The sequence below is a fragment of the Scomber scombrus genome, chromosome 20, assembly GCF_963691925.1.
Source record: "Scomber scombrus chromosome 20, fScoSco1.1, whole genome shotgun sequence".
NCBI lineage: Eukaryota > Metazoa > Chordata > Actinopteri > Scombriformes > Scombridae > Scomber > Scomber scombrus.
In genome coordinates, this window is record NC_084989.1 from 11,643,321 (window position 1) to 11,658,165 (window position 14,845).

The 14,845-nt window shown below is 39.6% G+C and overlaps 1 protein-coding gene across 1 annotated transcript in view; it reads right to left on the bottom strand.

Moving 5' to 3' along the window:
* Nucleotides 1-14,845, bottom strand: part of myripb (myosin VIIA and Rab interacting protein b) — a 95,924-nt gene that overhangs the window by 21,110 nt on the left and 59,969 nt on the right. The window contains exon 3 of the mRNA XM_062441957.1: nucleotides 7,801-7,937. Coding sequence (XP_062297941.1) covers nucleotides 7,801-7,937 — 137 coding nt within the window. The remainder of the gene's footprint in view (nucleotides 1-7,800; nucleotides 7,938-14,845) is intronic.

Below are 14,845 nucleotides of genomic sequence, written 5' to 3' on the forward strand. Positions count from 1 at the left end.
GTTTTTTTTGTTATTAATACAGCTAAATTGTTTAGTTTTCCAACAGCGTTTGTCAGTGATTGATGTACAGAGCAAGTACATTTTGTTACTGATGACAAGAGCTGTTGGTACACAGCGAAGCTGTTATATCAATATCAAAATGTTACTGAACCCCTGCAGATGTAATTTTGTTTTGAAGCCAACTGTGTGTCTAGCTCTCATCGGATAACTGATGATTCAGCCTTCATGTACAGTATATAGGCTGCATTTTTACATCTTATGTAAAACATCCTGATGAAGACCCTGCGTCAAAACATGCTGAAGATTCTTCCATTCATTTGGTCAGTATTTTTTTGTTACTATCGTTGGCTGATGAAGTAGTGACAACACACACTTTTCTAAATGTTACCATTTTGTGCTATGTGACAGATTTTAATAAGGCAAAAGACACAAGCAGCATAGCTCTGTGTCTGTCATCCAGGTCACTCTATATCCAGAAGAGCTAAGTCAAAGGCATTTTTTTTTTGTATTTTTTTATTTTGTCCTCTCAGAGCTCTGACATCTCCCACTTCTTAAAAGTTCCAGTTGCTGGAGGTTGTTTATGACATGACCAATGTACACACAGTTGAAAAATATAGTTTGACGGGGCCATTTCATGCAAAAGAAATCAGTCCTATCTGGTTTTGGCCCAAAAAAGTGTTGGAAACTTAGCAAATTGCAAATTCTCACAATGTGGGGATTAAGTTGAGTGAAATAAATAGAGTGTCATAAAGACGGAATATGGGGATAGACAGCAGGAACAAAAGAAAGAGTGTGAGAGTGTATAAATAAATGAGCCAGTAAAGCTCCACTTAGAGCTAACGTTCTTGAAGTGCCAGCAGCAGCAGCATGAGGAGGAAGCAGAGTCCAGACGGTTGCCTTTTAATTACAATGCAGCATCTGGCAGCACACACAGTCCCATAAACAGCGTCCTCAGAACAATGGCTGAAGCGACAGGATGTCTGTTTACATCACGACAAGCTGGGAGGTTGAGAAAAGTAAACAAACTTGCACTCTTTCATTTGTCTCTTTTATTTAGGAGTTTACTCACCTTTAGTTGAGATGATGCCAATGAAATTTCAATCTGTTATAAAATAAACTCAAAGATAAATGAAGTAGGGTGTTTAAAACAAAAGCGTGCTCTTTTTATATTATAATAGTAATTGCATTCATACACTTATCGCTCCCATCCAAGTGGTGCTTGCAGCATTCACAAGTGTGTGCATGTGTGCATGCAGAAATGAACCAGTCCCAGGGCAAATATGCCCTTTAAAGTTCAAATGATAGAGGTGGAATGCAAAATGAACAAGCAAAATGTCTCCGATAATTAGCAATTAGCTTTTAGCATTTCATTTCTACATTTACATGCAACTACTGTCACCTGCGAGCTACCATACCATACTCAAAAGAAGCCTTGGGCTGTATTTCCATGTACCTGAATCGGTCAACCATGGCTGGGGAATAGCTATGCTGAGCTGCACTTCAATGGTCCTGTTTGGTAGTAGGTCTGACCGTGGCTAACTGTGACTAACCCCCTCTTAAATAATATCTGTTTTGTACGACTCAAAATGAGTGGCTGCATTGGCGACCAGAGGTGACTGTGTCTCTGTGTACAGTGCTTGTTTGCACTACTTGTGAAGTTTCTAATTGAATATGAGGTTTGGAGTTCAATTTATCAGGTCTATTTACCAAGATATAGATATATTTAGTACCGTTTGGCCACAGTAAGATGTTAGATGAAGAGCTGCAGACAACTGACTCTTACTGCATTTTCCTCACATCTCCAAAACACCAACATCAAGGTAAACAACTTATTTTACCTTACCATGCTATACAGTGAGAAAATACTTGCACCACACCAGCAAATAACTGTTTATGTCAGTTTGGGGCAACTATTACCTTATACATAGATCAGTTACTGTATAGCTGATATAGCTGTATAAGCCGAGGTCAGAGTTTTTAATCTACACTTATGTCCATGAATGGAGACAAACAGGCATTTGTACTTGGGTGTAGCAGAGTCAGTTCATTCCTGACACCAAAGTGGCCCGAGCCCTGTAGTTGTTTGCGTTTTGTCAGCAGTGGCTTTGGGCTTCTGTTTAACATTCTGCCCTCCAATCCCTACAGACACAACACTGTACTCTGAGTCACCAAGCTTTCAGTTCAAAGAACACAGACACTGATCCAAAAAGTGACAAAACGCCTGTGAGTGTCTGAAGTACTTGAGCTACAGTAAAGCAGATTAATCTGAAGGAGGTGTAAGGAGTCTTAAATGAGTACAAACTTCTAGAAAGACCAGGTGAATCAAGAAGTCCTTCTGCTTCTACTTTAAGAAGGTCATTGTCATCTGTATTGTCTTGGCACTGACTTCCCTTTTCTTGATATAACCACAGTTATGAAAGAATACTGCTGTCAGTTTTCATGAAAGCAGTGTTTAATTTGGGTTCATTCGGCTTTGCTGTTCATAAAAGCTGTAATAATGGCCCGGAAGCTAGAAACATTTTAATGAATTGGACATTCATCATCTGACCTTGTTCGGCCCACATAAAATGGCAATCCTTGCAAGTACTTGCCCAGCATAGTACAGTGGAAACCACTTATGGGAGATCATAATTTCTACACCAATGCTTATAGTAATCAAGTATTCTGCTTCCAGTGTTCATTTTGGGGCTTTTCATACATATTACAACATATGGGAAATTTTTTTTAAGGAGGACATTTGTTTTCTCTTTGATAATATAAAAAGTAAAGTTAGACTTTGATGTCGGCTGTCGACTCATTTTAAGAAAAGACACGAGAAAAGACAAGAGCGGTTACGTTCTAGATGACAAACAAACATGCCCGCATCCTCACACATCTCTGCTCAACCATGCAGTGGTCCTCCGCACCACCTGGTTTGGTCTGACTACAGCCTAGCCTGTCTTCTTCTGGCTGGACACCTGAGGCTTCTGGTACGTGCACATTGAAATCATGACAGGAGAAAAAATAATAATTTCTTCAGGAGGATTACCCTCTACTACAGTTCACCTTCTACTTGTCATACTGCAAATGCTTTGTTTCTATTGGTGACCATGTTTCACCCCCACTCCTTAATACACTTTGGAGTGCCCAAAAGCTCTACATTGGGACCAATTCTGTTTTCATTTTATATGCTCCAAATGATAATTTTGACAATTTTTCGACACATCCCTTTAATGAGTTTTAATCTGCATGTTTCAGCTCATATTTCTCCTATTACCACACACACTCACACACAAAAACCCACATGCAGAGCATACACACACTCAAAGCACATACAGTGAAATAAACTGCCTTTTTACTTATTTCTTATAGAGATTCAGTTTCAGTTAAGAAGAATAAACAAGAAATATTGTCACAATGTTGTTTGAAAGTTACCATCATTAAGTTACATAAGTGGGTCCTATCTTGCCAAGTAATAAAGTGCATCACTGCATTCTTCGATGCTATCAGTTATGATTCTGTCTCTGCATTAACATCAAACATATATTGCGGTAATTCAAGGACATCAACTCTTTCTCTGTTATCACATTTAACAAGTGGCTGCGGTCATAAAAATCTTCAAAACACGGCACTCCCTTTTTCTCTGCTTCTCCTCTCTCTCAATTTTCTCAGCAGAGAGAATAGCATGTTTGAAGGTGATGATATGTTTTGACATTTCTAAAGTCACCCTTATCTTACTAGATAAGTGCGAAGCCTCCCACAGACATTTGGAGGGATGTGACGGCAAACACAAAAGGCACGAGAAAAGTGGGACAACGGTAATCCCCCGTTTGAAATGAATGAGATTTAAAAAAATATAAAAAAAATAAAAAAATCATCACTCCTGCTTTTGGTATTTCTTAACATACTCATCACATTGCATTTCATGGTGAATTTTACAATGATGTACCATTTAACCAGACTAGAGTGGTAGAAAGTTATGTATAAGAATTACACTGTGATGGAGATATTAAACGAACAGCTGAGCTGTTTGAAAATGTACAAGTATTAGCACATGTGCTTATATCCATTTATCACGGTGGAAACAAACATCAAATACATTTTAGAGAGATGCTGAACCACCAGATATATCTGCAGTTTTGGCTTGTAGTGTGACTTTGGGAAACACTCCTCTTGCTGAGTGTTAGATGAAAAGATTTATTAATACATTAACACATTACAAGTGTTCAAACAACACATTGAGGTTTTACGGCGGGGTTATGTGAGAAAATTATTTCTTGGCCTGTTGCAGTAACTGTTGTCACCATAAGTTTGTCCAGCGCATAATCTCCCTCATAAAAATATGATACCTTTTAACACTTTTGTGGATTAAACAAACAAAATACAGTGTGTTAATTAGTGTGCTTTGAAGCTTTGGTAAGTGGATATTGTTAACTTTGTACATAGCCAGGCTTGCTGTTTTTCCCTATTTTCTGTCTTTGTGCTGAGTCGTATACTACCTATTTTAGTGGTATATTTCCCAAAAAGTCAGTCTATTCATTTCAAAGGCATGTATTTACATTTAGATTTTGCTTATTGATATACAAAAAATCCCAAATCAATGTGTTTAGACACTTGTAATGATAAGAATTAATACTGTATTGATTTATTTCGTTTTAAAAAGTGACATGCTTATTTTATTCGACAGATGTTTTTTCTAGGACACTACAGTGGCTCCACTGTTTTCTATCACACGTAATGATTTCAATGTGTTGACACACATAGCTTCTCATGCACCACGGGCTGGAGCTCTTTAATACTATACTGCTGAGGATAGATTAATGTATGAGTAAACAGTGCTGCACATGTATTTGCTTCATTTCATGCTATACTGCTGTCAAAGGAATTAATTTCTAATTGAATAGGTACTCAGATGAGTGCTTGGCATCTGCCCATCCACTTCATGGGAGAGGTGCTTGGATGAGGTCTGAAAAATGGGAAATTTAGCTGCTCAAGCAAAATGTAAACATGATGGAGGATTCCTTTAAAATCTTCTTTTTTGTCTTCTCTGATGTGTTATTCTTTACACAGTTTACTATCCAAAAACATTTAATCCATGTTTAATGAGAAACCTCTCTAGGGAGGAGTATTCGTTACTCCCTTCCACTGGAGATGACAGATATGAAAATACAAATCACTCTCTCCCTCTTCACTGCCTGTTGGTTTGAAGGTCACATATTCTCTCTGGGGACATGATAGATGTAAAACAGTCACATCTCTCTTTCCGACTGTCATGTCAGCCGCCATTTCACACTAGTGTACAATTGATTTCACTAGCACTGGTCCCTTGGTGATAAATAAAGAAGTAAGGCATTTTTAACTGGGGTACATTTAAAGGCAGCCTATATTTCACATATAGATGGGAAGGTTTATGAGAGTGTTGTTACATTCCCGTGTGGCAGCTCTTCTATATGCATGAAGAGAGGAGACCGGTATCAAGACTCTGGCAGAATTTCTGGGCAGCATATTAAAAGCTTTTTCTCTCAGAGTGAAGTAGATGGTGTAACATCAGTTTGTTGATGAGCAACATCTTTTTCTAATTGATTTTTTCCAATCTAGTGCTGATTTATTTGTATTCTCTTCAATTGAAAGCATGGAAATATTGATAAATTCATCATGATAATCTGTTACTATAAACTTGCGATAAACACACAGCATGTCCTATTATTTGCTGCAAAAGAGGTTAAACACATTTTCTTCAATTCATATAAATTAAGAACCCAATCATATCTTTGCTGGTGTAACCTTGGCTTCCTCTCGACAGTTTGACGATCCCCTTTCAATCTGATAAATCACATGAAGGGTGAAGGATGGAATCAACAAGATATTTCAATGTAAACACACACAGTAAAACACAAAATGAAAAGAAATGATACCTTAACTCAGGGAAAAATCTTTACCAGCCAATAAATCTTATGTGTTCCCATATACACAGACAGTATCTGACTTTAGCTTTGATATCCATATACACACAAGCAGCATACACATGTTTACACATTACAGTATATCCATAATCATATAGCAAGCTGGCCAGTTAGCGGGAGCGACGATGCGAGTATTTGAGAATTGGAAGCTGTATAATCTGCCGGGCTCATGTGAGCTGCATGGGACACCAACAACCCAGTCACATAATCCTTCCTCCTCCCCAGATGATGTAAGAGAGGAGGGGAGAGGAGAATAGTCCAGCAATGCATGGAGGAATGTAGAGGGAGAGAGTGAAAAGGGGACAGGAGAGGGAGAGGAGGAGAGACGATTAGGGGAGTGGAGAGGAAATTGGAAAATTGGAGGTTTAAAAAGAGATAATTTTGTCTGCTAACACAACAACACAGACGCTACAGCAACAACAACAAAAAAATCATGATTGTCCTGCATCAGATGGATGACTAAGAGTGAAATTCAACCATGCGCATGTAATTCTTTGGTTTTCTTGCCAGTGTGTGTTTATTGTCATTATGTGTGATGTTTTTAATGCTGCCCTGCTGCAAAATAATATCCTCAGGACAATGAAGACTGAACGGACATATCATGGTATTAGGCAACATAAGCCTCTCTCTGACCAACATATTTGTAGATCCCTGATGAGCCATCACTAGCTATTTGTTAGCTGTCAAGATAGTTATGTTGGGTTTCACACTGGCTAGACATGCTGTCTGCAGAGAGGAAAATGGAATAGCATTGCAGCACTAACAGAAATGTAGCATTGCCAGCTAGTTAGAGCATTCCTCTACTGTGTGGGTTGCGTGATTGCAGATGTATTTTCTCATCATTGCTTACTATTACTGGTTACTTTTGTCTCACTTTGCACTTCGGACCCAAAATAAACTTCCCCCAGTTGTGACCCGGTGAATTCCTAAACATCCCGCCATCTCGACCTCATCCAGTTTCGCCACATGTCTGTCCTGATTTATCCCCTCTGTGCTCTCTTGTGCTCTCTGAGGGGTGGGAGGGGGGCTGGATAAAAGCCGTCCTGCTGCTGTCCTGCGCAGGAACAATTCACTGTGGACAAAAAAGTGACCCAAGCCACCGCAGGGATAAACTGGCAGGACATGTCTGCGGAGAAGCCATCACCGCTGACATGCTCACGCACACAAAGCAGTGTGTCACACACGGAAAACACGCACACACTCTCAAGCGAGGGATGACTTATTCACATTCACAAGTGCAATAGCAAAAGTATTATCAATAGTAAGCCACGCCAGGGAAAAAAACTCCACTAATCAAATAAACATATGTGATAAAATAAAACACATTATACACATGTAATAAAATTCAAAGGAAAGTGAAAGAACAAAGCATGACTCCTTGAGCTTTACTGTGTGTGTGTGTGTGTGTGTGTGTGTGGGTGTGTGTGTGTGTGTGTGTGTGTAATCAAGTGTATTTTTCTGTCGTAAAAATCTCTCTTTCTAGATGCCAGAGAGAAAGTCAATAAGTGAATCAGTCGGCGAGAGAACAAAATGTGTGAAACAACGTCAGTGATCATTTAACAAAACAAACTAATGAGCAATCAAGTCAGCTTGTCTCTGTTTACTCTGGTCGACCAAAGTCTTGCATCTGAAATGAAGTCTCTTTTTTCCCCCCGAGTTGAGGAAGAGTTATATTAAGTCTCTGGCCAAAACAGTGAAAATCGCTTTCATCACAGCTTGACACGAACATCACACAGAGACAGAAGGCTGCTGTACAATCGAAAGATGAGACAGAGGAGAATCATAATAGATAATAAAGAGCAAAAAATGGCAGCATAACAGAGACCATGCATGGCTGATTAAAGAAGGCTGAAGTTACCTGGGAGATCAGAGAGCGCTCCTCTCTCAATAATGTGCTTCCTGTACAAAGTCTTCAAAACCTTGGCACTGCCGAACCTCTTGAAGCGACTTTTCACATTGTTATAATACCATTCAAGGGACTGTGTCCTCAAAACCCTGCAGACAAGAAAGAAAGAGGGAAGAAGGGATGAAAGAAAGAAGAAAACATGACATTAAGTCAAAAAGAACAGATGGCAAAGAAACTGACAGGAATCAGATTCTATTATAGTCACACAAGGATTATAACTTTAAGTTCAAGCCAAGACTTCCATAAAATCTGTTTAATTTGAGTATCTATGGAGTGCAGATATCCAAACCTTTTCAGTCATTTTGAGACAAAATGAGGATTACTCTTTTCCTTAGAGATAATTTTTTACACAAGAATTACAGCCAGGCAGGTGTATTTTTAATTAAGGTTCTTGTTTGCTGTCAGACTGAAGCCTTGTTCTATGATATGAAGCAAATAATTGGCTCTGGTGTGTATGTGGAGGCTGTGTTAAACAGATTAAGAGTATTTGTTTCCTGTGAATGCTCAGGTTTTCAGGTCTGACCGCCACATCATTTTCCAGGCTTTTCCTCATTTCTTGGTGCCAGGCCGGTCAGTGCTTGGATGCCAACCCGTCAGACCTCAGCACAGAACAGATGATTATGTAAGCGGTAATTCATAACGGAGCGTGTTATGAAAAGCCCTCAGAAAAGCGTTCCCTTTGCGCCGGTGTTGCGTTGGATTGAAGGAAACTCTGCCAACTTTCTGTTTAATCTTGCAGTCCCCTCCTGCTCTGCTTCTCCATGCTACACACATTCCCAACACTAAACAGATGCTGCACACACAATGACAGATTTACAGTCAAATTCTCAGTCAAAAACAGGCTAAATCAGAAAGACTGAAAAATCAGCTAAACAAATACACACACAACCACAACATGTAAATGAAAGCTATTCACATATTTATGAGTGTAAGTGTTGAGCAGTATGAATATTCATGCACCTATGATGTTTTTTAGGTTTGTGTGAACATTTTGTGCATACAATAAGATAAAGAAGTACTAGTAACACTTCAGATCCCCAGATTTAGAATTTACAATTATAAAATGTTAATATCACCATAATGTATTTAAAAGCTGATCTTTTAACTACATTCAATTTTTTTTCTTAATGTTCAGTACATTACATTCTCCTATGAAGGCTTTTTAAAATGTTTTTTACAACTGTATTTTACTATACTGATAAATAATATGGGGACTTAAAGTAAAGTGTTACACACACTGACAGCCTACTATATATAAATAATTTGTTAATTAGCCTATGACACCTTCATACTTTATTAATTAATGAAATGAGGACTGATTTTTTTGTGATTTACTGACTTGAAACTGTAAAAAACCTTTGAATCATACATTTATTTATACTTACAGCATTAAACTACTGATGAAGAAATATGGTGTAACATATATGTATATGATCAGGTAATTATTATGTAAATGATAACATCATTCTTTTCCTTCACATGGGTGTTTCAATAATAATGAGCGACTTTATTCGAAAAATTGCCAACACCATGTCTTTTAAGGATGAGGCTGGTGACTGTTGTTTTGGTCCTTTAATGGGATTTGTTGACAGTCACAAAAATATAGAATATGTTAAGCCTTGTCCTTTAAGGGAGCTTTGATTTCAGTGTCCTCAGTGTACCCCTTCATTTTATTTTTTATCCCGCTAAGACTGACTCAAATAACCCTGCTTATGAAAGAGCAGCAGAGAAAAGTGAGGGAGTACACACAGTACATGACAGAGTGTTTCAGTGTGTGTGTTCATGTTGATGTCTCTGCTCAATGAAGAGACAGGCTGTTGAAGGAGAGGGTGAAAATAGCCACGCTAATAAAGGAATCCTGAGTGCCCCTGAGGCTCCATGGGCTACCGCATCCATCCTCACCCTCCTTCCCTCTCTCTCAACCTCCCTCTCTCTTTCTCAGTGGATTTATTATCTCAGTCTGCCTCTATCAGCTGGGCTGCTCAATGGGCCTCAGCTCCTTAATTTCATGCCACGGGTCAACCTAGTTGCTCTAATGGTAGCTACCGAGCTCCAGTGAAGAGGCACGCTCTTTTTTATCTCCTTCTCGGCCTGAGGAAGAAGGCACAGAAATGAATCTCGAATAGCAACAGTGTGCCAGAGTGGTGTTGTGGGGTATGAGGCAGAAATACAAATAGGGTCCACCTGCACTCTGAAATGAGCTGGAGGCACAGGCAGCGACCTTTGAACTGAAAGTTATATTGAAGAACAGAAAAGGGGCTGCAAGGTTATGATGTACAGTTATCTGAGTAGAATCTTAATCACCTTTTAAATTAAATTGTGTGCCTGAGCAACACACACACACACACGCACACACACAAGCATGCACGCACGCACATACACACGCGCACACACACACACACACACACACACACACACACACACACACAGAAACAGATGATAAGTAATTGTGAACTACAGCTCAGGCATATGCTTCTGTCAAAGCCAGCTACCCAAACTTGTTCAAATTAGCCAAGCTTTGCCTTTCAGAAAAAAAGGGGGAGGGGGATTTAGGACAACGTCTCGATGACTGAAGCATGACATCGCTCCCCTAGAGTGATGCAATGTAAAAAAGAGAGGAAGAAGGGAGTGGATAAGCAGAGGCTTTCAAGCAAGAGCTGCGGCGCTGTGTGAGCTTCTGCAAATACACATTTCATAATGAGGCTGGGAGAGTCCCTGATGCTCAGCTGCTGCATGAATAAGTGAGAGGGATTCCTGTGGATGGTCTCCTGACACTAGGGTCTACTTCCTCCATCATCTCTTTGCTCGCATTGGCCTGGCTGGAAGCTTGGGAACCAACGCTTCCCCTCTCATCCTCTACTCTTCAATGCAGCCCTTTTTGCCCTCTAAACTTCAGAAGATCGATTTGCACATCTAAATGAGCTCTAAATAAAATATATAGAAGAATATGTAGAAGAAGTGCGGGAAAAAGTAGCTAGCTTTGGTTCCCGCCTCCCCCGGCAAAGGGAACTATTACCATAATTGACTTTCTGAGCCTTCTAATGAATTGGTTCAGCCTCTGTTGAGGCTGCTGTAGAGAGAGAGGAGAGAGCAGCAAAGGGAGAATAAAGAAGGGTGGGGGTTGACTATAACAGAAAATCAAATAGACTCTATTCTCCTCTGAAGACTCGCAGAGTGACTGTTCTTGTTAATAGAAGAAAATAAGACGAAAAATTAGATTGTTCTCAGCTTCGGGGTAAAATCAAAGCGCCTGATGTTCGGGAAGTTAAAGCCCTCAAGTTGTGAGGTCTTAATGAGTGAACGCTGGAAGAGTTATCATATTTAGTTCAGTCTTGCTTCCTTTACATCAACTCTATTGTTGTGTATGAAGGCGGAAATGATTCTGTTCTGATGAAAAGCATTTTTCATGAAGGAATAAGAAAGTACTAAATCATACCAACATTCATTGACTTTGACCAGAAAACACCAAGAGACATCAGATTACACCTCTTGCTCTTGTTTTGTTATGAGAACTCATGTGTTCATGTATTTGTACATGACACGGCAGATTTCTGTATGAGTGAAAGGTGGAAAAAGGAGATATATTGTCAGTACATGCTGTAAATAGCAGTGTTATATGAGCATAAAATAGACGGAACCCACATACAGTATATAAATACAGTATTTTCATATTCAGTGCGTAGATTTTCTCTGGGCTTTGTCGTCTCTGTTGCTGCAGCACAGCGCTAACACTCCTCTAAAATATATTCTGCATTGGCACAACAGGCCAAAAGACAAAGTACATGGGGCATGGGTCAACTGCTAAAAAGCCAACAAGGTTTTCAGCAGACCTGCATGGGCACAACCTTACCAACCAGTCAGTATGATTTAAAACAGCGCTTAGTTTGCAGCAGGCAGGAAGACAGGTCTCTCACAGCAGCTGTCCTGCATGTAACCTTTGGAATATTGATCTCCTGTCTGTGGCTCTGTGATTGCCATTCAGATGGGCAGGAAGGGAAACATGGAAAGAGATCATGTGTATAATACATGTAAGGTGGTGAGGGATGCTTGTGTCCATTCATTCTTTGTCTGCTTTGTCTACTCTTTTTTAAAAATTGTAATTTCTGCCTTCCTGGTTTATAGTGTGTGTGTGTGTGTGTGTGTGTGTGTGTGTGTGTGTGTGTGTGTGTGTGTGTGTGTGTGTGTGTGAGTGAGTGACCACAAGCTCAATTATTCATACATGGTCAGTCTCTCACATAGGTGTATAACAATATACTATGAGCGCAGGAAAGTAATGAATAGCTAAATAGCTAAAGTGGAGGTAGAGTGGAATATGTAGTATTGGGCTCTTTGTGTAAACGGGTAAGAAAACAGTTACATGGAGTGCTATTTAAATGTCATTATCTGGTGCCAGAAACACTGCATATTATGCTAATTAACAACACTCATTGTTGTCAATACATGTGTTTTTTAAATTTAAGTTGTTTAATGTGAAGCACATGTAAGTGTTAACATAATAATTACACAGTTGAAATGTATATGATTTGCTTACAACCAAATGTACTTGTCTTAAGTGAAAAGGTTAACAGGCAGCAATTTTTGTATTTATTTTCAGTTTTCACAGTGCAGATGTGATGCTCATCATGCTGCTCATCATAATGCTAGAAGATTAAAATGATTGCATTCGTTAGAGACTCTCTGCTGGGATTCTTAATGCCAAGGGCCGCTACAGTGCATGTTCTTGTGTGTAAGCTGTATGCAGTACAACATAGTACAAACACACACCTCAGCTTAGTGCGTGTACACACAGGCAATGCAGTCATACAAAACAGCACACTGTGTGCTGCTTACTCACAATATTAATTCATTTGAGGTTAGACTCACCTACATTGAGAGAGAATTTTGTGAACTTACAGTACAGTGTGCGACCACATGTGCAGGGTCTCTCTGGCAGGGTCCCCAATGTAGAGCATAGGGTCATTAAATAATCAGACCTTAGGTCAGAGAGAAGACACATTTGCATGCAGCACAACGCTCAACAGAAAGTTCAGATTAGACTATTACTGCCCTCACTTCACTTACCTGTGAAGTGAATGCAGCTATGGTCTAAATTTAGGAGCAGCTAAGCTCCAGGCAGCGGTCAGCCAATTTACTTTGCCATCTCTACCTTCAAGACTTAAAGCTGCCATCTTTACCCTCTCCCTCCCCTTCCGTCTTTCCTCTGCTTCCCTCTTCCTCTTTGTCACACTGCTCTGGCTGCAGACCTTCACTATCCTGGGTGTTCCAGATGAATGTATCAGCAGCAGGAGCCCATGGCACAGTATGAGGGACTGGGGAATGAGTCATATTTGGACAAAGTGCTCTCAGACAGAGCATGGATCGAGGAACTAAAGTGAATTACACAGCTGCCCGCACTGTGATTTCCTAAGCAGTGGTCCTGATTTTTAGGAGTTAGACTGTCAGATCTGTGCAACACTGCCAATACTGATTTTAAATATCTTTTAATCAGAGAAAAACAAGATTAGACCTTGACCCTTGCAAAACAACAAGCAAGAACACCAAAAAAAAGGCATTTGAGACATCTAATATTCTCTGTACGGACGAGGCAGAAGGTGAGAGTGAATGGGGTTTGATATCTAAAATGTTACATAAAACTCACAGCAGGAGTTTTATAGAAATTCTTCAATACTGTACAGTTTTCTATTTTAGGTTGTAAAACTAATATCTGACACTTGATATTCTACTATCGGTGCATCCTGACACAGTAATAGATTGTACTCTCGCCGCTATAGATAAAAGGGCGAGTGTACCTATCACGGTATGGCAATACAATAGTTTATTATCGTCTTTCTTCAGAGCAGCTGTGGAGAATCTTGCCTCAGCTTTGCTCATTCTGTCAAAAATGTTCTGCACGAAGAGTCAACATCCTTTGCAGAATGCTCAAGGGCTCAGTATACCTCAAACAAAGTGTTTGTCAGACAGTTGAACAGTGTCAGAGACCCCCTATCCCAACACCTTTCTGACATTGTAATTGGCTGGGCTGTGTTGGACAATTTTTTATAACTTTCTGTGAGTAACAATTCAACAGTGATGCCCACTTCATTTAGAGAGTGGGTAGAGGTGCAGAAGTAGGCAGGGTTTAAACTTCTCTCTCAAGCTCTCTTTTTTTTCTTTACACAACTGTTTCAAACATTTTTTGTACATATAAGAAAGTGCAACACCATGAATGCATTTGAAGGGTAATTGTCTGGAAGTGTGCGTCATTCTCCCCATAGTTGAACTAGTTGTGTGAACTAGTTCAAATCAAGCATACCGTTGCCTTTACTACCACTATGTAATGACTCATCATGAAATGGGTCATCCAGACTGACTTTTGCCCCCCTGAAAAAGCTCTCTCATTTAGTTGTAGGATGTTATGGGGGTGCAAAAGCAGGTCATCTGGAAGAAAAATGTTGAATCTCTGCTGCTCAACTTTTGCCAGACTGCAATGCAACATCATCCTGCAAGCGTCATCCGTGCTGTGTTGGACAACCAAATATGCGGGGGCCCACCTTCCTCGTAGATTATGTAATATGAATGCCAGATTTTTAGGGCTGCAAATAATGATCATTTAGAACGTCAGAAAATGGTGAAAAATATCCATCAGTGTTTGCCCCTAATCTACTTACTTGACAATCTTTGCCAATAAAGAGCTGCTGTCACAAAAAATAGTTGTCCCCATACTAACTTTCCAGAGTTGTAAAATATAGTCTCACAGTGTCACAAACCACTGTGCAATGTTTTGGTGTCTGATAAGCCTACAAACAGATTTCATCATTTCATGATTCCTCACATTTCCCTTAATTATAATCAAAAAATGTTGGTCTTGAAAATTGAAGTTGAACATTTTATACATATATTAGCTGAGTCCATGTGCCCACAATATAATCTAATAAATACCAAAATCCATGTAGTTTTTACTGAATGACATTTCATGCATGGAATAAAATAACATTTAGGGAAATGCCTCGAGTTAAAA